Consider the following 24,373-nt stretch of genomic DNA (forward strand, 5'->3'; position numbering starts at 1 on the left):
TTTAAGTTTCTTTTAGAGTTGAAGAAACCTGCTTAGAATATAAGGTTAATTTTGCTTTGACGTGACTTTCTTTTTTATTTCCTTTAACAGAACTGTTTTTTTTGTTTGATCATCGATTCATTATGTAATGCCAACATCCCGCAGAACCCCAAAATTTAGAAAAAGTAGAATCATGTCATTTTCAATTTATCCATCCACTTCTACATATGGCTAAAATAATTGTGAGCTGTTTGAGTGCTGGAACATTTTTCCAAATACATTATTTCAAAGTTACAGGTCAAATTATCATGTGCATAGTGACCCTGTCAAAATAAAACCCTCACACCTTATGCCATCTGGTGGTTGATGAGAATATATTTAGATCAAATGGTATTTGCTGCTTCAAAACGCTGGTGTTGATTAGTCAAAAACCCCACTATTTAAATAGTTTTAAAAATATATTACATTTATCTGCATTTTATTGTGGCATAAATATTGACTATGCAAATGTTAGAGGTATAGTAAAATCTAAAAAAATCTAAAGAATGGCAAAATTAAACTTCTTTTCAAATTATCAAAAGTCGTGTTCGTCAAAATACATGGGGTGTGATAAAGAGGACAATTCACAGAGAATCAAGTAGAAAATGTTTGGGGATCTATGCACATTAGTAATATTCTGCATGCCATATTATGCATATCTCAGTTTTTAATCTTTGAAAATGCTTTCCTCACGCTGCAATTTCCTATTTCACAAAAACAGGAAATGTAAATTGAGAACCCTTTATTTGCATAGCATTGAAGAAAAAGAGAAACCTGTCTCTCCTGCTACTTCCTTCCCTACCCTCATCAATCAATACCCTATTCTTAAGCCGCACTGAATTCTTTTCTCACAATTTCTTGGGGACCTAAGACCTCTTTACCACTTTGTACCTTCTGCCTCGGATCAGTGAGGTCTTTGCTGCTGGTCTAGAGCTAGGATTTGGTTAGTTAAAAGGTGGAATGTGGAGCTCTTAAGCGCAGGGGCACTGGAGCCAGACTGTCTGGATTTGAATTTTGGCTCTGCCAATTACCAGCTCTGTGACCTTGAGCAAGGTCACTGATTTTTTTTGTGCCCCAGATTTATCTGTTAAGTGGCAGTAATAAGTGTACCTACCTCCCAGGGAAGGTGTGAGGATTAAATAAATATATGTAAAATGCATCAAACAGTATCTGGTGCACGGTAAGCACTCATAAAGTTCGTTATTATTCATGCTTTTAAAGCTTTACTGTGGCCCTCATTCAATTTTCAGATGAAAAATCTTTCTTTGGAAGCAGGATAGGGGAAGAGCATGAGCTTCAGAGTCAGACAGATCTTGGAGAAATTCTTTCCTAATCTGTTTTCTTATCTTTTAAATGGAGATAACCTTACCTACCTTGCAAAGTTGTTTTGCATTTGACACTTATTATTTTATATATAGATTTCATTCAAGAGATATAAATATATGATTTCATTCAAGAGATATAAATAAAAAATTATATATAATGTATATATAATATACATTATATATAAGTTATATATATAAAATAAAAATTAATATAGCATCACACATAGGCATTTGATACGTTTTAGTTCCTGGGGAGAGGAGGAGATGAAAGTTCATGCCACCCAACTTTTCAGAGAATAAAAACAATCTGTTGGAAACATGTAAAATTTGTCTTTTCTCAGGTTAGAAAACAACACCTATCATAACCACGTTTATTGTAGTTCCTATATGCCTCTGGTTCTTTTTCCTTCTCTACTCCACCTCCATCATTTCTTCTGCCTGGTGAAATACTTCACAAAGGTGGTGTGAAGAGCTGAACCAAATGTCTTTCTGTGGAGACAGTCACTGACAAGCTCAGGCATTCACAGTTACCTCATCCTCTCTCTCCATATTCTCTGTTCCAACGTCTTTCAGCATGTGTGATGTGGAAATTCATCTGTTCATGAAGAGGGACCAGGGCAAGGATGTGAGTGTCCCTTTGCATTCTCTGTACCTAGCATGTGCCTGGCAAATAGTAGGCACTCAATTAATGTTAGTCGAAAGATGCATCCACACCCTGTTTTTTCAATTAGTATTAGGATTAAAAGTGAAGGCAGTTAATTTTAGAAAAATACAATTTAGTTGCAGACTTTTAAGGTTCATCGTAATGTAAAGATTTAAGGTTCTATTTTGGGAGTTCTAAGGTGTAGTTGGAAACAGTGATTGAAAACTGGAAATGTAAATGGCTGTCATGAATGTTTTATGCAAAATCTCTAATTTGGCAAGTCTTTGTTACTATTAATAGAAACATTGTCATTATAAGCAGCTCATCAATATTCATTAATCAATTATTTGGTTTGGTGTTCCTTTCTAAGGCCTTTTTTCTTTCCTATTGCGTTGAGTGTCTTTTGTATTTATGAAAATGCTTTATTTCCGCTAAAGGATATGAATCTGTAATCTAATCAGTAGTTTGTATTTAAGTTCTCCAGAGAAATAGTAAAATATATAAAATCAGAAAGCAATGAAAGCTGTTCTTTTGAGTGTTCTTGGTTATGCACATATAAAACTATGTTTGTGCCATACTCTAGCTAATGATTGCTTCTGTGACAACAGAAAAATCTTTATCAGTATTCTAAGCTTTGGCAACTAGCAAGTTGTCTAAATAAAACTTATCGGTTCTGGTGGCGGTTTACATTCGGTGTCGCTTTAGAAAAGAATATTGATTCTTGTTTATACCGAGGAGGTATGGAGGGAACCGGAACTAAGATGGCTGAGTACTTCCTGTTTGCCCGGTATTCTCCCTTCATTTCGTAATTCATGCTGGCCATCCTGTGGAGTTGACAGTCGCCTGTGTAAGTGTAACCCACAATAACACCCATCAGCCTCCTCCCAAGCCACAACAAATCAACCTGTACTCCAAGTCAGACCACTTTGCTTGCCTTGCTGACAGCCCAAGACCTGATTCCTAACCTCCTTTACAATGGATGACCACCCCTAAGACCATCCCCCAACCCCTGATGCTCCAGACATTCTGTAAAGGTAGAGACAGATATTATCCCCCATTTACCAGGAGAGAAATGGAGGCACAGAGATTAGCGAGTTTTCCTCAGGTTATTGATAAACATAAATTTTATTTGCAAATTTAAACTGTTTCTTACTTGCCTCCTAATATGTACTTATTAAAAGTTTAAATTGTTCAGGTAAGTGTAAAAATATTGCCTACCCAATTGCAAGTACAATCAAGTCTACCTTTTGTGGAAAAGTCGTGTTTTTTCTCAATATTAAATTCTATTATGAAACAATGTTAGTTCTTTTTTTCTTGTATGTAAAAAAAGAACATCTGTGCAATATCAAATACCAATAAAAAACTTTCTTATATTTGTAAATCGTACTCTGGACTTAGTTGTCCTGTCTTTTAAATTAAGGGGCTAGTCCATATTTTTTCTGCATTTCTTTGGTGTCTGATTTTGTGAGCATGTTTTAACTCACAAAAGATAAGTAATCTTTCTTTTGGTATACCTTGTTTGATCCCCTTTATATGGAAAATATTCATGCTGAGTAGATTCTTTTAATATATGTTTGTGCTGTCCTTTCTGGTTATTGAATTTAAACATGGTTTTTATAAGTTTCCATAATTATATATTTAATGCATTTTTAAGTAGTGCTAGCTTGTTTTATTCCCCAAAATTAAACCTTGACTGCCATCTTGTGGTTAATAAGTGAATTAGCATTAGAATGGACATTGCCTGTATTTTTAAATACAGACGTGGGAAAAATTATAAACAAAGGGGGGAAAATCCTTTAGGAAAAAATGACTCTTGCCAAGCAACTATTTAGTCTCTGCTTGGATGTTTTTAAAGATAGGAAGCTTGGTAATTCAAGAAGCATTAAATAGCTCTAATCCTCTTCAGTTCTAGCTTATATCAAACACCTTTTGATAGTCAACCATTCCAGAAATGAGAAATTATCTCCATTTCATAAACAAGGTGTGCAGAAAAGGTTAAAGAAAATTCCCTAAGGTTATATATTTAGTAACAAAGCTGAAATTCAAATGCAGGCCTGCCAGATACCACAAGCCACGCTTTTTTCCTTAAATCAAGCTGGCATTAGTATACCAGGCACCATGTCAGACACTGAGGACCTGGAGATGGCTTTGGGGATTGGTGGAAGGCAGGATTCAAAGGAGGCTATTAAGGCAGAAAAGAAAATATTGCCACTTGTCCTTGGAAACAACACAAATAAGGCCATTTCTGCTTTGTGAAATTGCCCTGGAAGCCTCAGAAGATAGTTATCATGTCTTTCTCCTACCTCCTCTTACCTCTCTTTTTTGGAATAAACACACTCCGTTCTTTCAGCTGATTTTTATGAATTCAGTATTCTTTATTGGTTCCCTCTTATGGATATAATTCATTCCATCAATTTCTCTCTCCAGTGTAGCCTCAAAATGTTACCACCGATTTCTGGTTGTAGCACAAAATCCAGTGGAACCACCCCTACTATAAACACCGTGGCTTAGGGCTTCTCCCTTCCTCGCTCCTTAAGAAGAGGACTTTTAGTATGAGTCACAAACATATATGGTGCTAGTTTAGATGTTCCCCAAATCTCATGTTGATATTTGATCCCCAGTGTTGGAAAATAGGAGGTGTTTGGGTCACGGGGGCAGATCCCTTATGAAGAGACTAATGCCTTCCCTTGGGCAGGGAAGGAGGGCGGAGGAGTATGGCAGATAAGTAAGTTCTCCATTAGTTCCCGGGAGTGCCAGTTGTTCAAAAGAGCTTGGCAGCTGGGAATGGAGGCTCAAGCCTGTAATCCCAGCACTTCGGGAGGCCAAGGCAGGAAGAATGCTTGAAGCCAGTATTTGAGACCGGCCTGAACAATACAGTGAGACCCCATCTCTACAAAAAATTTAAAAAGTAGCCAAGCATAGTGGCACATGCCTGTGGTCCTACCTAAGTGGGAGGCTGAGGTAAGAGGAACATTTGAACCCAGTAGGTCGAGGCTGCGGTGAGCCATGGTTGTGCCACTGCACTCCAGCCGGGGTGCAGAGCAAGACCTGTCTCACAAAAAAAAAAAAAAAAAAAAAAAAAGGTTGGCATTTCCCCTCCCTCTCTTGCCTCCTCTCTCGCCATGTGACCTCTGCACACACGGGCTCCCCTTCGTCTCTGCCGTGAGTGGAAACAGCTTTTACCAGATGCCTAGTCTTCCAGTCAGCAGAACTGTGAGCTAAATAAACCTGTTTTCCTTATAAATTACCCACTCGCAGGTATTTGTAGCAACACTAGATGAACTAAGACAGTTTTAATATGAGTCACAAATACATATGATTTTTTCTTAAGAGAACTCTTTCCTTGGTGTTGTGCTCCCACATTTTAAGGGGTTCTTTCTCCCTCTATGGCCTTCCTCCCTCTCCTGTCCCTCTTTCTCGCCCCTCAATCCCCCTCCCTGTGACCAGAGAAATTCGATACATGGGTTGGCTTAGTTCCTGCTCAGGTTCTCTGTCTGAGCAGGGTTAAGGCGGGAAGGGCTGTATTCCCCGGAGTCGTAAGAGATTGTATTTTATCAGAAAAAGGCAGGAATGAGAAGGAAGCAAAAAACTTCCCTTAGAAAATGTTGCCAAAAGTCAAATTACTAATGGAACGATACAGTAAGTTTTATTCTTCTTCTTACACATGTAAAGCTCCTTTTCAAGAACATGTTGCAATTTATGGTGCACCAATCCATGTGAGAAATTTAAAAATGAACAAGCATTAGGGTTTTTCATTTTACTTTTCTTTTTTACTTAATATTATGACATTTTACTTCACAGTCATTTGATTTGCATTTTTTAGTAACATTAAAAATTTTTGTTTTTATAATTTGTGGTTTTAATTATATAAAGGCAAATGGTTGAAGAAGGAAATACTGCTTATATGTTTTTTTGAAGACAAAGATTTGTCAATAGAGAAGAAAAGGTATAAATCAAGTTCTGTTGTTTTCTAAAGTCATATTTGCCCTGAGGAAAATAAAATCCTAACGGCTTTTTAAAACTTACACAAGCCTCACAAAGAGCTGGAAATCCTGCCAGCTAGAGTGGAGAGACATTATAATTTAACAGACATTGACTAGAATTTAGAAGAGCTATGCTTTAATAGTAGGGCCATATTAAGCATCAAACTGATTTTCACAAAAAACTGAACTGTGTGCTAGAATGAAGAACAATCAGATTTAAAGAAACATAACAAAATTTAGCACCTAACAACCTAAAATTTACAACGTCCAGCATCCCATTAAAAAATCACCAGTCGGCGGGTGCGGTGGCTCACGCCTATAATCCTAGCACTTTGGGAGGCTGAGGCAGGTGGATGGTCAGGAGTTCAAGACCAGCTTGGCCAACATGGTGAAACCCCATCTCTACTAAAAATACAAAAAATTAGCCAGGCAAGGTGGTGGGCACCTGTAATCCCAGTTACTCAGGAGGCTGAGGCAGGAGAATCGCTCGGACCCGGGAGGCAGAGGTTTCAGTGAGCCAAGATCATGCCACTGCACTCCAGCCTGGGTGACAGAGTGAGACTCTGTCTCAAAAACAAACAAAAAAAATCACCAGTCGTACAAATAAGCAGAAAAATATGACCCATAACCGAAAGAAATTAAATCAATACAAATAGATCCATAAGTGATAAAGAGGATAGAATTAACAGATATAGGCTTTAAAGCAGCTACTATACATCTTATAAAATATACTCAAGTATCTAAAGACAAACATGTATATGATGAAAGAAATGGAAGATATACAAAAGACCAGTGGAATATCTAGAGATAAAAATTAATCAAATATTTAAAAATATATCTACTTAAGGGGAAGAACAGCAAGTTAGACACTGCAGAAGAAATGACCCATGAATTTGAAAGAGTAGCAATATAATCTCTTTTTAAAAAGATAGGAAAAAAGACTGAAAAGAAACAAAAGAGCCTCAGTGAGCTGTGGGACAATATCAAGTGGTATAAGATACATATAAATGGGGTTCCAGAGGAGGGGAGAGATATTTGAAGACAATTATTTGAAGAAATAATTATGATTCAAAATTTTCCAAATATGATGAAGCCTGCAAATTCACAGACCAAGAAGTTCAATGAATCCCAAGAAACAGAAATATAAAGAAGCCATACCAAAGCACATCATCATCGAATTGTTGAAACTGAGAAATGAAGAGAAAAATCTTAAAAGTAGAAAAGGATAAAAAGAAACCCCACATGTTACACATAAAGGAGCAACGATAAGAATAAGCAAAAACTTCATGTCAGAAGCCTTGCAAGTTAAAATATAATACATGACAACTTCAAAGTGCTTGAAAGAAATTATTAAACATAGAATTTTATAACCAGTGAAAAGATCTCTCTGAAATGAAGGTAAAATAAAAACTTTTTTTGACTAATAAATCCAACCACATAGTTGAAATGAACACATTTCTTGAAAGGCAGCAGCTACCAAGGCTCACTTAAAAAGAAATGGACAACCTGAGTAATCCTATCTCTAATAAAGGAATTTATAGTTAAAAGCCTTCACACAAAGACAACTTTAAACCCAGACGGCTTCACTGGAGAATTTTCCCAGACATTTAAGGAAAACATTAATATACGCAAACTCAGAAAATAGAAGGAAACACTTCCCAGCACATGTTACAGAATCAGCATTACCTCAAAAACAAAACCAAAGACATTACATGAAAATTACAGATCAATATCCCTCACAGACATATATGCAATAATTTTAGTGTATTTAATCTAAATATATGTGTAACATGTACAATATAGTTTTAAAATTTGTTAGTTTTTTGAATGTTAAATCAAGATTACATTCCTGATATGAACTATACTTGATCATGATTAATTATGATAAATAATTATAAATAACTATGATAATTCATCTTGACTATATGGAGTTTATACTAGAAATGCAACCTTGGTTTAACACTTGAGAAATGCAAACAATGTAAATTGGTATAAGAAAGAAGAACCATATGATCCTCTCAATAGATGAAAAGAAATTCAGTATCCATTCCCAATCTAAAAAAGAAAAAACTCAGAGCAGGGAGTGAATTTGGCACCTTCAAGTGAAGTATCGAGGTTCTCACATTGGGACTGACCAGGCAATCAGTGCAACCTGTGGAGAGCAAAGAAAAGCAGGGTGAGGCAAGAGCCCATCCGGGAGCCGCGTGAAGCCAACAAAATCCCCACCCCCAGACAAGGGAGGCGGTGAGTGACTGTGTGACCCCACCCAGGAAACCATGCTTCTCCCATGGATCTTTGCAACTCGCAGATCAGGAGATCCCCTCATGAGCCCCTGCTACCAAGGCCTTGGGTCCAACATACAGAGCTGTATGTAATCTCAGCAGAACAGCCGTGCACACACACAGAGACCCAGGTGTTTTACATAATCTGGTCCTAGAATCCCCCAGTGAGGCACCAGATCCATCCATACATTCCCCTAGGAAGGGGGTTGAATCCAGGGAGCCAAGCAGCACTGTCCTGGGGGTCCCACTTTCACAGCACCTCACAAGTTGGGACCCACTAGCTTAGAGCTCCAGCCAACCAGCAGCAATAGGCTGAGTCTGCTTAAGACAGGAGGGAGTTCCTGGGGAAAAGACAGTCACTATTTCTGCAGTTCTGTTGACTCAGCATGCCAGTCTGCCAGCTCTGGAGAGTCCAGGCATTCCAGACGAGAAGGGGTCTCCCCACCAACACAACACACCTGCTTTACCAGACTGTGTCCAGACCTCTTCTTTAAGCAGGATTCCAGTCCATTCCTTTCCACTACCTCCTGTAGGGGGCTTTCAGTCACTCTAGCCAGGCTTATCTGGACAGAACTCTGATCTCACCCTGGGATGGAGCTCCTGGTGGGAGGAGTGGCCACCATCTCTGTGGCTCAGTTGACTCAGCTGTTTCAGCCTGCTGGCTCTGGGGAGGCCAGGTGGTCCGGATGAGGAAGGGTGCCCCCCAGCACAGCACACCTTCTCTACCAAAAAGCAGCCAGATGGCTTCTGGAAGTTGGTCCCTGATCCTGTTCCTCCTGACTGGGTAAGACCTTCCAACAGTGGTCTCCAGACACCTCCTACAGGAGTGCTTGGGCCTGCAGTAGGTCAGTACCCCTCCAAGATGGAGTTTCCAGAGAAAGGAGCAGGCTGCCATTTTTGCTACTTTGCAGCCTGCACTGGTGATACTTCCAAGTACAGGAAAAGTGGAGGCAACTAGGGTCTGGAGTGGAGCTCCAGCAAACCATAGCAGTGCTATGTTTGCTAACAGTCAGTGGCCTACCTGTTAAAAGAAAAACAAACAAACAGAAAACAACAAGACCCCACAAAAACCTCATTCAAAGGTCAGTAACCTCAAAGATTGAAAGTAGATAAGCCCATAAAGATGAGAAAAAGTCAATGCAAAAATGCTGAAAACTCAAAAAGGCAGAGTGCCTTTTCTCCTCCACATGACTGCAACACCTCTCCAGCAAGGGTACAGAACTGGGCTGAGGCTGAGATGGTTGAATTGACAGAAGTAAGCTTCAGAAGGTGGGTAATAACAAACTTCACTGAGCTAAAGGAACAGGTTGTAAATCAATGCAAGGAAGCTGAGAATCATGATAAAACAATACAGGAGCTTATAATCAGAATACCCAGTTTAGAGAGGAACATAACCAACCTGATGGAGCTGAAAAACACAACATGAGAACTTCACAATGCAATCACAAGTATCAATAGCAGAATAGATCAAGTGGAGGATAGAATTTCAGAACTTGAAGACTATCTTTCTGAAATAAGATAGGCAGACAATAGAGAAAAAAGAATGAAAAGGAATGAACAAAACCTCCTAGATATATGGGCTTATGTAAGGAGACCAAACTTACCACTGATTGGGGTTACTGAAAGAGATGGGGAGAATGGAACCAAGTTGGAAAACATACTTCAGAATATCATCCAGGAGAACTTCCCCAACCTAGCAAGACAGGCAAATATTCAAATTCAGGAAATCCGGAGAACCCAGTAAGATATTCCACAAGAAGATCAATCCCAAGGCACATAATCATCAGATTCTCCAAGGTTGAAATGAAGGAAAAAATGTTAAGGGAAGACAGAGAGAAAGTCCAAGGCACCCGTAGGGAAGCCCAGCAGACTAACAGTGGACCTCTCAGCAGAAACTCTGCAAGCTGGAAAAGATTGGGGACCAATATTCAACATTCTTAAAGGAAAGAATTTGCAGCCCAGAATTTCATATCTGCCTAAACTTACCTTCATAACAGGATAAACAAGATCCTTTTCAGACAAGCAAATGCTGAGGGAATTCATCACCACCAGGCCTGCCTTGCAAGAGCTCCTGAAGGAAGTACTAAATATGGAAAGGAAAAATCATTACCAGCCACTACAAAAACATACTGAAGCATACAGACCAGTGACACTATGAAGCAATCACATAAACAAGTCTGCAAAATAACCAGCTAGCATCATGATGGCAGGATCAAAATCACACATAATAATAGTAATCTTAAATGCAAATGTGCTAAATGCCCCAAATAGAAGACATAGAATGGCAAGCTGAATAAAGAACCAAGACCCATCGGTATGCTGTCTACAAGAGACCCATCTTAACGCAAAGATCCACATAGGTTCAAAATAAAGGGATGGAGGAAAATTTACCAAGCAAATGGAAAACAGAAAAAAGCAGGGGTTGCAATCCTAGTTTCTGAAAACAGACTTTAAACTAACAAAGATCAAAAAACACAAAGAAGGGCATTACACAATGGTAAAGGGTTCAATTTGACAACAAGAGCTAACTAGCCTAAATATATATGCACCCAGTACAGGAGTACCCAGATTCATAAAGCAAGTTCTTAGAGGCCTAGAAAAAGACTTAGACTCCCACACAGTAATAGTGGGGGACTTTAACACCCCACTGACAATATTAGACAGATCATCAAGACAGAGAAATAACAAAGATACTCAGAACCTGAATTCAGCTGTGGGTCAGGTGGACCTGATAGATATCTACACAACTCTCCACCCCAAAACAACAAAATATACATTCTTCTCATGGCCACACAGCACTTGCTCTAAAATCCATCACATAATCAGAAGTAAAACACTGCTCAGCAAATGCAAAAGAACTGAAGTTATAACACACTCTCAGACCACAGCACAATCAAATTAGAACTCAAAATTAAGAAATTTACTCAAAGCCACACAACTAAATGGAAATTGAACAACCTGCTCCTGAATGACTCCTGGGTAGATAATGAAATTAAGGCAGAAATCAAGAAGTTCTTTGAAGCAAATGAGAACCAAGAGATGATATACCAGAGTCTCTGGGATGCAGCTAAAGTGGTGTTGAGAGGGAAATTTATAGCACTAAATGCCCTCAGAAAAAAGCTAGAAAGATCTCAAGTTAACATTCTAACATCCTAACTAAAAGAACTAGAGAACCAAGAGCAAACAAACCCCAAAGCTAGTAGAAGATAAGAAATAACCAAGATCACAGTGGAACTGAATGAGATAGAGACACAAAAAAACCCTTTAAAAAATCGACCAATTCAGGAGCTGTGTTTTTGAAAAAAAATAATAATAAAATAGACCACTAGCTAGACAAAGAAGAAAAGAGAAGAATCAGATAAACACAGTCAGAAGTGATAAGGGAGATATCACCACTGATCCCACAGAAATACAACCACCAGATAATACTATAAACACATCTATGCACATAAACTGGAAAATCTAGAAGAAATTGATAAATTTCTGGGCACACACACCCTCCCAAGACTGAACTGGGAAGAAATCAAATCCCTGAATTGACCAATGAGTTCTACCATTGGTAGAACCATAAAAAAAAAAAAAAAGCTCAGAACCAGACAGATTCACAGCTGAATTCTACCGGAGGTACAGAGAAGAGCTGGTACCATTTCTACTGAAACTACTCCAAAAAAATTTGAAAAGAAGAGACTACTCCTTAACTCATTTTATGAGGCCAGCATCATCCTGATACCAAAACCTGGCAGAGATACAACAAGAAACAATAAAACTTCAGGCCAATATCCCTAATGAACATTGATGCAAAAATCCTCAATAAAATACTGGCCAACTGAATCTAGCAGCACATCAAAAAACTTATCCACCATGATCAAGTTGGCTTCATCCTTAGGATGCAAGGTTGGCTCAACATACACAAATCAATATATGTGGTTCATCACCTAAACAGAACCACTGAATAGGCAAAAGCTAGAAGCATTCCCCTTGAAAACTGGCACGAGATAAGGATGCCCTTTCTCACCACTCCTATTCAACATAGTATTGGAAGTTCTGGCCAGGGCAATTAGGCAAGAGAAAGAAATAAAGGGTATTCAAATAGGAAGAGAGGAAGTTATCTCCAAATTATCTTTGTTTGCTGATGACGTGATCCTATGTCTAGAAAACCCCATCATCTCAGCCCAAAAGCTTCTTAAACTGATAAGCAACTTCAGTAAAGTCTCAGGATACAAAATCAATGAATCAATGTGCAAAAATTGCTATCATTCCTATACACCAATCAACAGGCAAGCAGAGAGCCAAATCATGAATGAACTCCTATTCACAATTGCTACAAAAAAAAAAAATACCGAGGAATACAGCTAACAAGGGAAGTGAAGGACCTCTTCACAGAGAACCACAAACCACTGCTCAAAAAAATCAGAGGACACAACAAATGGAAAAACATTCCATGCTCATGGATAGACAGAATCAATATTGCGAAAATGGCCATACTGCCCAAAGTAATTTATAGATTCAATGCTATTCCCTTTAAATTACCATTGACATTCTTCACAGAATTAGAATAAACTATTTTAAAATTTGTATGGACCAAAAAAGAGCCCAAATAGCCAAGACAATCCTAAGCAAATAGAACAAAGCTGGAGGCATCATGCTACCCAACTTCAAACTACACTGTAAGGCTACTGTAACCAAAACAGTATGATACTAGGACAAGAACAGAGACATAGACCAATGGAACAGAACAGAGAACTCAGAAATAAGACCACACACCTACAACTGTCTGATCTTCAACAAATCTGACAAAAACAAGCAATGGGGAAAGGATTCCCTATTTAATAAATGGTGCTGGGAAAACTGGCTAGCCATATGCAGGTAATTGAAAGTGGATCCCTTCCTTCCACCTTACACAAAAATTAACTCAAGATGGATTAGAGACTTAAATGTAAAACTCAAAACTATAAAAACGCTAGATGAAAATCTAGGCAGTACCATTCAGGACATAGGCACGGGCAAAGATTTCATGATGAAAATGCCAAAAGCAATTGCAACAAAAGCAAAAATTGAGAAATGGGATCTAATTAAAGAGCTCCTGCACAGTGAAAGAAACTATCATCAGAGTGAACAGACAACCTAAAGAAAGGGAGAAAATTTTTGCCATCTATCCATCTGACATCTATCCAGCATCTACAAGGGACTTAAACAAATTTACAAGAAAAAAAACCATTAAAAATGTGCAAAAGACATGAACAGAAGCTTCTCAAAAGAAGATATACATGCAGCCAACAAACATATGAAAAAAAGCTAAACTTGACTGATCATTAGAGAAATGTAAATCAAAACCACAATGAAATACCATCTCATGCCAGTCAGAATGGCTATTATTAAAAAGTCAAAAAACAACAGATGCTGGTGAGGTTGCAGAGAAAAAAGAATGCTTTTACACTGTTGGTAGGTTTGTAAATTAGTTCAACCATTGTGGAAGACAGTGTGGGTGATTCCTCAAAGACCTAGAGGCAGAAATACTATTTGACTCAGCAATTCAAATCCTGAGTATATACCCAAAGGAATATAAATCATTGTGTTATAAGGACACATCCATGCCTATGTCCATTGCAGCACTATTCACAATAGCAAAGACATGGAATCAACCCAAATGCCCTTCAATGATAGACTGGATACAGAAAATGTGGTACATATACACGTGGAATACTATGCAGCCATAAAAAGGAACGAGAGCATGTCCTTTGCAGGGTCATGGATGGAGTCGGAAGCCATTATCCTCAGCAAACTAACACAGGAAGAGAAAACCAAACACCTTGTGTTCTCACTTAGAAGTGGGAGCTGAATGATGAGAACTCATGGACACATGACAGGGAACAACACACACTGAGGCCTGTTGGTGAGGGGGGTGTGTTGGGGGAGGGAGAGCATCATGAAGAATAGCTAATGGATGCTGGGCTTAGTACCTAGGTGATGGGATGATCTGTGCAGCAAATCACTATGGCACACATTTACCTATGTAACAAACCTGCACATCCTGTACATGTACCCCTGAACTTAAAATAAAAGTTGAAGATAAAAAAGGTTAATTATTTGTTATGTGAATTTCACCCAAACAAACTTTTCATGTAAAATTAAAATTAAAATCTCTCAAAGATGGGAGAGAGTTAAATAAAAGATTTTCATACACTGGGAAAAAAAAAACCTCTCAGTAAATTAAGAATAGGAAAGAACTTCCTCTACCTGATAAAGCATATTTATGAAAAAACTATAGCCAGAATCACATATAATGCTAAAAAAACAGAATGTTTGCCCCAAATGTCAGGAACAAGGCAAGGATGTCTGCTGTCACTACTTTCCCACAACATTTTATTGGAGGCTTTATTTTCATTATAGCATGTATCACTACTGATTTATCTTGATTTTTATATTTGTTCATTTTTGTCTCTTCCATGAAGTCAGATACCTTGTCTGTCTTGTTCTTCCTGTATTATTAGCTCCTAAAATAGTGTCTGGCACAAGGTTGGTGTTCAATGAATATTTATTAAATGAATAAACTTTCTGGTAGTACTGTATAAGTGAGGTACACTTGTGTGACAAAAACATTTCTTTTTTAACATATACTTTTAAGTTCTAGTGTACTTGTGCACAGCATGCAGGTTTGTTTAGGTATACATGTACCATGTTGGTTTGCTGCACCCATTAACTCATCATTTACATTAGGTATTTCTCTTAATGCTATCTCTCCCTCTGCCTCCTACCCCATGGCAGGCCCCCATGTGTAATGTTCCCCATCCTGTGTCCAAGTGTTCTCACTGTTCAATTCCCTATGAGTGAGAACATGCGGTGTTTGGTTTTCTGTTCTTGTGATAGCTTGCTCAGAATGATGGTTTCCAGCTTCATCCATGTCCCTGCAAAGGACATGAACTCATCCTTTTTTATGGTTGCATAGGGTTCCATGGTATATATGTGCCACATTTTCTTAATCCAGTCTATAATAGATGGACATTTGGGTTGGTTCCAAGTCTTTGCTATTGCGAATAGTGCCACAATAAGCATACGTATGCCTGTGTCTTTATAGTAGCATGGTTTATAATCCTTTGGGTATATACCCAATAATGGGATGGCTGGGTCAAATGGTATTTCTAGTTCTAGATCCTTGAGGAATTGCAACACTGTCTTCCACAATAGTTGAACTAGTTTACACTCCCACCAACAGTATAAAAGTGTTTCTATTTCCCCACATCCTCTCCAGCACCTGTTGTTTCCTTACTTTTTAATGATCACCATTCTAACTGGTGTGAAATGGTATCTCATTGTGGTTTTGATTTGCATTTCTCTGATGATGACCAGTGATGATAAGCATTTTTTCATGTGTCTGTTGGCTGCATAAATGTCTTCTTTTGAAAAGTGTCTGTTCATATCCTTTGCTCACTTTTTGATGGGGTTTTTTTTTTCTTGTAAATTTGTTTAAGTTCTTTGTAGATTCTGGATATTAGCCCTTTGTCAGATGGGTAGATTGCAAAATTTTTCGCCCATTCTGTAGGTTCCCTGTTCACTCTGATGGTAGTTTCTTTTGCTGTGCAGAAGCTCTTTAGTTTAACTAGATCCCATTTGTCAGTTTTGGCTTTTGTTGCCATTGCTTTTGGTGTTTTAGTCATGAAGTCCTTGCACATGCCTATGTCCTGAATGGTATTGCGTAGGTTTTCTTCTAGGGCTTTTATGGTTTTAGGTCTAACATTTAAGTCTTTAATCCATCTCGAGTTAATTTTTGTATAAGGTGTAAGAAAGGGATCCAGTTTCAGCTTTCTACATATGGCTAGCCAGTTTTCCCAGCACCATTTACTAAATAGGGAATCCTTTCCCCATTTCTTGTTTTTGACAAAAACATTTCTATGCCACCTACTTTTCATCAAGAAAACTTTGTTACCAAAAGTTTTCTTTTCATCATGTATTCCAAAAAGTAGTCATCCCCCAAAACAATTTTGTAAAATTTTTCATTTCCATATGTAAACTCCTTTTCCAAGGAAATGCTCTAAGAGCTTGACTTCGACTCATTGATGTCTCCCATAAGCCTGTTGTTTTATCCAGGATGAGTCATGAATTTTTCTGATAGAATTTCTCCCTTGTGTAGTGGGTTGAATCATGTCCCCACAAAACAAACACCTGTCCCCCCAGAACCTCAGCATATGACCTTATTTCAATATAGGGTCTTTGTAGATATAAATAGTCATTAGTTAAGATGAGGCTATACTAGATTCAGGTGGACCCTGAGTCCAGTGACTGTTGTCCTTATAAGAGGAGTAGAATGACAGAGACCCACCTAGAAAAGGTCATGTGACATTGGAGGCAGAGACTGGAGTGATGCAGCGATAAGCCATACGACGTAAAGGATTGCTGACAGCCAGCAGAGGCTAGGAAGAGGCAATAGAAGATTCTTCCCTAGGGCTTTCCAAGGGAGGGAGGCCCTGCTGTCACCTTGATCCCCAACATTCAGCCTCCAGGACTATGAGAAAGAATACATTTCTGTTATTTTAAGTCACCAAGTTTGTGGTCATTTGTTAAGGTGGCCCAAGGAAACTAATATACCTTGCTATACCACATGATGTTTTTACTACTTTTACAATAGTAAACTTATGTCATATTCATTTGCTTTTCCAACTTCTATTCTGTTGGAAAGCACATACTGAAATAATTTTACTTTACCATTACATTAGTCAACACTCAGAATGGTTCCATATTCAAAGCCTATTGTTCTACTTTTATGCTTCATTTCATTTGTTTCACATATTTTTCTCAGAAGTAAATATACTCTTACCGAAATTCATTTGGGAATTTAATTTTTCTTTTTCTCTTTCTAGGTATTCTGTTATCAAGTGTTGGCTTGCTAGAAAAAATAGAATGCCTCATGATGTCAGACACTCAATGGAAGGAATTAAGCTCTGCCCAACTCAAAGTACATCGATTCACTCTATTTGTTTAGCTTTTGTAACTAACATGTTACGCACAATATGCATAACTTTAAACTTTTTTCCATTTAAATAAGTTGGAATACATAAAGGCTAATCCTTGTGTTCTCCTTTTAAGGTTGCTTTAACTTCTTCTGACTTTCCGAATTAATTTGGTAAATTACTCACTTAGGAATTGGAACTTTGACAAAATTGAGTTACTTATATTTCCAAGCTTACTACCCTTTAATAGGTTGATATACAATTTGAAATTTTAAGGTTAAGTTTCAAAATATGAAAAAGCAGCCAAAACACACAGAGCACTAATAAACTGATCCCTAAAACTCATTGTATATTCAAAGATATATGCAATATGGCTGAAAAGAAAGAAACAGTGCTGAGTTGTTTTTTGTGCTCTTTTAAAAATTACCATTTACTTGTTGGGATAGGTTGAGAGTGACTCTTCAGTGGGGTAAGCTGGTAACTTACCATGGAAGTCAGCTGGTATAGAGGGGAAAGCATGACACTTGGGGTTAGAGAACTTAGGTTCAGATCTCAGTTCTGTGCTATTATGGAAAGGTCACTCAACCTCTGAACTTAGTTTTTTCATCCTCAGCTACTACTGTGTATGTGGAAGATGTTCAACAATTGCTAGTTGCTAAAATTCTGCCCTAACTTGCAGGATTCTTATGACTAAATGACTCCATGTGTATACAATTTCTTTGTGAACTGAAAAGTACAAAAAATAATAGTTACTATTTTTTCCTGTCACCTGGCCACTAAACATAACAGCATATAAATGCCAGGCACAGGCAATCACCTTCATTCAGTGATTCTCCAAGGGCCCTGCCCCCATATCTCCAAGTTTCTTTTCCCTGCTCAGTATCGACCACTCTCCCTCCTACTTGTCTGGTGTGCCACGCAGATTTTCTTCTCTGTATTAGCAGCCTCAGCCTTCTCCATTCAACTCTGCCTTCTTCCAGATTTCAGGGTACCTGCAAGGTAGGAAATGTTGCCTTCTCCAGCCTTACTCTTTGCTTTCTCCATGATTTCCCTACTCCTCTCTGCAATCTGTGTCTTTCAACATCCCCACCATCTTCACCAGTGGAAGAGATCACTTGGGTAAGTTGTGATTACAGTAATTTCTGTCTGTGCTTTGTCAGACTGGTGACAAAGCTATGTCTCTGTAGCTCAGCTCTGCTTATGTTTTTACCAGATCTAAAATACTTTAATTGTCTCCCATTTTCCTTCAGGATAAAATTTAGACTCTTTGACACAGAAAATCCTTAATGCTCTAATACTTATCTCTGTCTTTGCAGTGACATTCCCTGCCACTCCCCTTCACACCCTAAATGCTATACTAAGCTAGTGGGTCATGATCGTTTGTTCCCTATCTCATTTCATTAAAAAGCTTGAGCAGCACACTGTGTTTTCTCTTACCCCTACTCTAAATGCTCTTCTCTCCCCTTCTTTACTTTCTAATGCCTAGCATCCTTTAACATTCAGTTCAAGTGTTATCTTCTCTAGGAAACTTTCTTTGTGGGTTATCATGGCATTTCTACCATAGCTGTATCATGCTCTATTTGTTTTCTATTGCTGTGTCACAAATTAGCACACATTGAATGGTTTAAAACAACACACATTTATTATTTTACTGTTTCTGTGGGCCTGGAGTACAGGCACAGCTTAGCTGGATCCTCTGCTTAGGGTCTCAGAAAGCTGCAATCAAGACATCCGCTAGGCTGCATTCTCATCCCAGTGGTTTGAATGGGGGAGGAATCTGTTTCCCAGCCCAGTGAGGTTGTCGACAGAATTCATTTTCTTTTCTTTTTTTTTTTTTTTTTTTTTGAGACGGAGTCTCGCTCTGTCGCCCAGGCTGGAGTACAGTGGCCGGATCTCAGCTCACTGCAAGCTCCGCCTCCCGGGTTTACGCCATTCTCCTGCCTCAGCCTCCCGAGTAGCTGGGACTACAGGCGCCCGCCACCTCGCCCGGCTAGTTTTTTGTATTTTTTAGTAGAGACGGGGTTTCACCGTGTTAGCCAGGATGGTCTCGATCTCCTGACCTTGTGATCCACCCGTCTCGGCCTCCCAAAGTGCTGGGATTACAGGCTTGAGCCACCGCGCCTGGCCAGAATTCATTTTCTTCTGTCTTTAGGAATGAGGGCCCTGGCTTCTGGCTGGGTATATGCTGGAAGCCTCCCTCACCTGCCGAGGGCTGCACACGGTTCCTTGCCATGTGGGCTCTCCCAGCATGGCCTCCTACTTTATCCAGCAAGAGTCTTTAGAGCAAGTCTGACAGCAAGATGGAGTTGTATGTGATGTAACATCATCATGCGAATGAGACCTTATCACTTGCATCATATTTTATTGGTTAGAAGTCACGGGTCCTATCCTCACTCAGAAAAGAGGAGTTTACACTAAGGTGTAAATACCAGGATGCAGGGATTCTGGGGGCCACTTTGGAGTCTGTCCAGCACGCATGCTGTGTTATCATTCTTTTTACTGCCTGTCTCCTTTGAAAAAGAGTGAGCTTCTTAAGGGAAGGGACTGCTCACCTCCCAATCTTCCACAGCACAGTGGTTGGCATACAGTAGCTATCAATGCTCATTTAAAAAATGAGTAAGTAAATAGTAGGATGAAGTAAAATTGTCATGTTTTTATCTGCCTTGTGATTATGGGAAAAAAGGGTGAAAACCCATGATGAGTGGGAAAAAGAAAGGCAAGCTGGAAGAGGCAACATTTTAAGTTTAATGTCCAGAAACTGGTTAGCTCTTCAGTGCTGAGCCTTGTTCTCTTTGAACATGGAATAGACTCTTCTTTCTGTCTACTCCGGAAGAGAGTATACCTGAGACGTTGTGGTAAATTTGATTATTGTTCAGAAATATTCATTCCTGCTCCACCTACATGAACAGAATATATTTCCTTGCACCTTGACTTTGAGCTTTTCCTTGTGACATGTTTTCATCGATGGAATATTAGTGGGTGCAGTGTGCCCCCAGGGTTTGGAAAGGATTTGCATGATTTGGCTTGCTCTTTTTCTCTTCTGCCATCATCACAAGAGCATGCCTGGACTGGCCCTCTGATCACAGAGAAAGATTCAAGGCATAGATCTGAGCTTGCCCAGCCACGTTTCCCAGCCATTCCCCAGCCAAAGAAGCCAACCACCTATTGACCTGCTGACATGTGACCGAAACAAATACTTATTGCTGTATGTCACTAAGATTTTGTGGTTGTTTATTATATAGCAAGAGAGTTATTATGTAGCAAGAGTGAACTTATATACCATATCAAAGGGAAGTGTGACTCAGAAAAGGAAAGAACTGTGTGCCTCTCTTTTGCAAAGAAGGATGGCGTGTCATAGTTTGCCAATGGGAGAAACTCACCAGAGATTTGGCAGGTGGGAGGGAAGTCGAGGCCGTTAGCCTTAGGAAGTTGTTCATATCAGGCATGGTGGGTTCCTCAGATATGGCATTTTCACACATCTCTCCACAGCCTCACTTCACAGATATGGTGGCTGCACAGATATCCCCATGAACTCCTCGTTTTTGTCACACTTTGGGTGGCTAAATGTGTGCAGCTCCTTGTACTCCATGAGCTTCTGGTTTCCCACTCATGTCAGTGCATCAGGATCATGACTGTTTTTTCAATTCTCCAGCTGTAGCTTCCAGATCTTCACTCCCCTGGGTCCTCCCACACCTGGATAATCCCAAATTCCTGTGTTAGACTCTCACTCTTGTGTTACTTGTAGTGGCTTTGTTTTCCTAACTGAATCCAGACTGAAAACAGGACTGAATAGAGATAAACCATTTGGCAATCATCAGAGCCCATCAGTCAGCACAGATTTTAATATCTTTACTAGCTAACCTATTTTCAAATTAAAAAATAAATTATCAGAGGTAGAGTTTCCATGATCCAACCCAAGAAAGGCATGGAAAATATAAGGCAGTTAGAATTTGTGCTTCCATAACTTATTTTGTTAACATAGTAACAAAATTCCCTCCTTTATTACTGATTCCAACCACCAAATCCAAGGTGTCTCAGAGGGATTTATAAAGCTTAAGATTTCCTGGAGGAGAGGAATTCAAAATAATCTATGTTTTTATGTTCTATATTTATTTCGCATCATACTCTGTTGATCTAGCCAGGTTTCTTCTTATGCTTCCTGGGAGATTTTAACAGGGCAGGAAGTAAGAGGGCAAATAGTCAAGGTGGTTGATTCCCAACTTTCATTGCACGCCAGCAACTCATGTCAACCAATCATGGTGATCCCATTTCCCTTCCCAGTAACTAGTTTAGAAATGGGGTGGGGTGCAGTGGCTTACACCTGTAATCCCAACACTTTGGGAGGCCAAGGTGGGCAGATCACCTGAGGTCAGGAGTTCGAGACCAGCCTGGCCAACATGGTAAAACCCCATCCCTACTACTACTACTACTAATAATAATAATTAATTAATTAATTTAAAAAAATAGCTGGGCGTGGTGGTGAACGCCTGTAGTCCCAGTTACTTGGGAGGCTGAGGTGGGAGAATCACTTGATCCCAGGAGGCGGAGGTTGCAGTGAGCTAAGAGCACGCCACTGTACTCCAGCCTGGGCAACAGGAGTGAAACCCTGCCTCAAAAAGAATAAAATTAAATTAAAATAAAAGAAAGGGCATGTGACAGGATCCTGCTTGAGGGGAAATATGCTGGGTGCTTTAGGGGATGGTTTTCCCATCCACTCTTAAAATTGAGCTCTTGGTGAGAAGACCGCCTTTTCCTCTGGAGGTTGCTGTACCCGGTGTGGTTACTAGAATAGCTGTAGCTCTCTTGCTATGCACTATGAAGATGAAGACAACACCTCAGTTAGCAAAGCAAGCAGTGAAAAGAACTGTGTCCTTCGTGACATTGTGGAGTCACCGCAACATTCAATCCTGCCCTCCACTCTGGCTTTTATCTTATGTGAGATAAAACATTCTCCTATTGTTTAAACTGGGTTGACTTGGCTGTATATTTCTTGTAATCAAAAGCATGTGGAATCAGAAAGGCCCAAACATGGTTAGAAAGAACTGGAGTTAGTCCATCAATAATATGTTCATGGAAAATAAAGTAGATGCTTTTCTCAAGGCACAGACAGAATTTAGTTTTAAATTAGTTACAACTAAATATTAGTATCAAAAGTATGAAAATTAAAAATCACTGGGGGCCTCAGGATTCCCATAGGATAATGGTGACTGTGTAAACTCAAATCTCTCTGTGTATCTCTCTCTCTTTGTTTTGTTTTGAGATGGAGTCTCACTCTGTCGCCCAGGCTGGAGTGCAGTGGGTCAATCGCAGCTCACTGCAACCTCTGCCTTCTGAGTTCAAGCGATTGTCCTGCCTCAGCCTCCAGAACAGCTGAGATTACAGGCTCCTGCCACCACACCCGGCTAATTTTCATATTTTAGTAGAGACAGGGTTTCACCATGTTGGCCAGGCTGGTCTCAAATCCCTGACCTCAAGTGATCCACCTGCCTTGGCTTCCCAAAATGCTGAGATTACAGGTGGAAGCCACCATGCCTGGCCTCTCTATGTATCTTTCTATAAACCAAAGAGAGAAGGAAAACAAGTCACTTGTAGCCTGTGTCTATAACATTAGAAGACAACAAATATTACAGAGTTTATTTCATATATAAGTGAGGGAAATAAACATATAAGGCAAACAAAATTTGTCCTGGAACCCATAATCGCAGTGAATCTGGTGACAACTAGGAAAAATGGGAGAGAATGCAGTAAGGTTTTAGAGTTAACAGAACATAAATAGCACCAGCTAGAGTTCATCCCCAGAAAGCAAGGTCCCCATGCTGTGTGGAAATATAGATCTAGAAATATAGACATTGTATCTATATTCTTCTTTTGAAAAGTATAATCAGTTTATTTCCCTGTTTACAAGGCCTGTAAGATAAAGATGAAAGTCCTTTGCATGACATATGAGGCTTTCCTGATCTGGCTTCAGCCTCCCTTCCAGCTCCACGAAACTTTCTGTATACTACAACATTGTGGTTGCGGATAGACAGATCTGGGATGAGTCTTGTTATTAGCTGGATATCTTTGGTCAAGTTACTATAGGTCACTCAGCCTTAGTTTCCTCATCTGTAAAATAAGAATAATAATACCTGCCCATCACAAGGGTTGTGTCTGAGTTAAATAATATTATAGCTGTCGACTGCTTAGCACCGCACCTGGCACAGTGGAAGTGCGGGAGAATCCACTCTGATCACCCCTAACCCTGTCAAGTCCTCTCATACCTTTGTGATTATATGATGTGTGCTGTTTCTTCTTTCTAACGTGTTCTGACCTCCCTTCTCTGTCTAACAAACTGCTCCTCCTGTTTCAAAGTCCGAGTCTGTTTTCACTTAGACATAGTGATTCCCTCCCTGTGCTCCCAAAGCAGCTTTTCCCTTGCACATCAACCGGCCGTTAGCAGGGACCCAGTAAATATATATGTTAAATGAACGAACTAACAAAGCATCAAAAGACTGAGCAAGATGGAATGATTTATGACAAATAAAGTTACTTATAAAACATGAAGTTTAGAAAGTGTACAAAAGGTTGCTCGCATTCATTCAGATGGTCTTTGGCATTATCTTACAAATGCAGGAACACTCTTTTCATTGTTTTTCCTGTATGTCTATTAAATTTCTGTTTTTTATAATTCCCACCACAGGTGAAATTTTTCTTGAGTCACCAACTGCAATAAATAGCGTCACAAACATTTATGAAACAGAAGAGGAGGGGTGGAAGAGTGACACTTCATTATATGAAAATGACATAGATGAGCCCAGGGAAGAGGAAGTGGAAGAGCTAATCTCCTGGACCAACACTCTCAATACAAATACTTTAGAAGATTAAGCAGAACATTATCAGATTAAAAAACTAAACAGCCTCTGCCATAGCCCAGTGTTGTGGAGCAATTTTGGAAGACTCTCAGAACTTGGATTTCATTTTTTTCAGGCTGTTCTCACCCACTCACTGCAAGTACAAGCAAGTACAAATTACAAATGTAAGTACAAATCAGTAAAGATGTTGCTTTGACTTTCTTTAGAACTAAGTTACCAAAGTTAGGGGTGTTCATTGCCATATGCCAATCAATGGTGTGACACTCCCACAGTTGTTAGGCTACTGGACACAAGTTTTTGCAGGCAGAGAATGGGTCAGAAAGAGG

At 39.3% G+C, this 24,373-nt stretch overlaps 1 protein-coding gene across 3 annotated transcripts in view; it reads left to right on the plus strand.

Moving 5' to 3' along the window:
- Positions 1–24,138, plus strand: part of UBE2U (ubiquitin conjugating enzyme E2 U) — a 65,080-nt gene extending 40,942 nt beyond the window's left edge. For all 3 annotated transcript variants that reach the window (XM_033225154.1, XM_033225152.1, XM_033225153.1), the window contains exons 9-10: positions 17,107–17,201; positions 23,876–24,138. In XM_033225154.1, coding sequence (XP_033081045.1) covers positions 17,107–17,201; positions 23,876–24,060 — 280 coding nt within the window. In that variant the 3' untranslated portion in view covers positions 24,061–24,138. The remainder of the gene's footprint in view (positions 1–17,106; positions 17,202–23,875) is intronic.
- Positions 24,139–24,373: the final 235 nt, after the last annotated feature.

This window comes from Trachypithecus francoisi, unplaced genomic scaffold (genome assembly GCF_009764315.1).
Source record: "Trachypithecus francoisi isolate TF-2019V2 unplaced genomic scaffold, Tfra_2.0 Lachesis_group12, whole genome shotgun sequence".
Taxonomy (NCBI): domain Eukaryota; kingdom Metazoa; phylum Chordata; class Mammalia; order Primates; family Cercopithecidae; genus Trachypithecus; species Trachypithecus francoisi.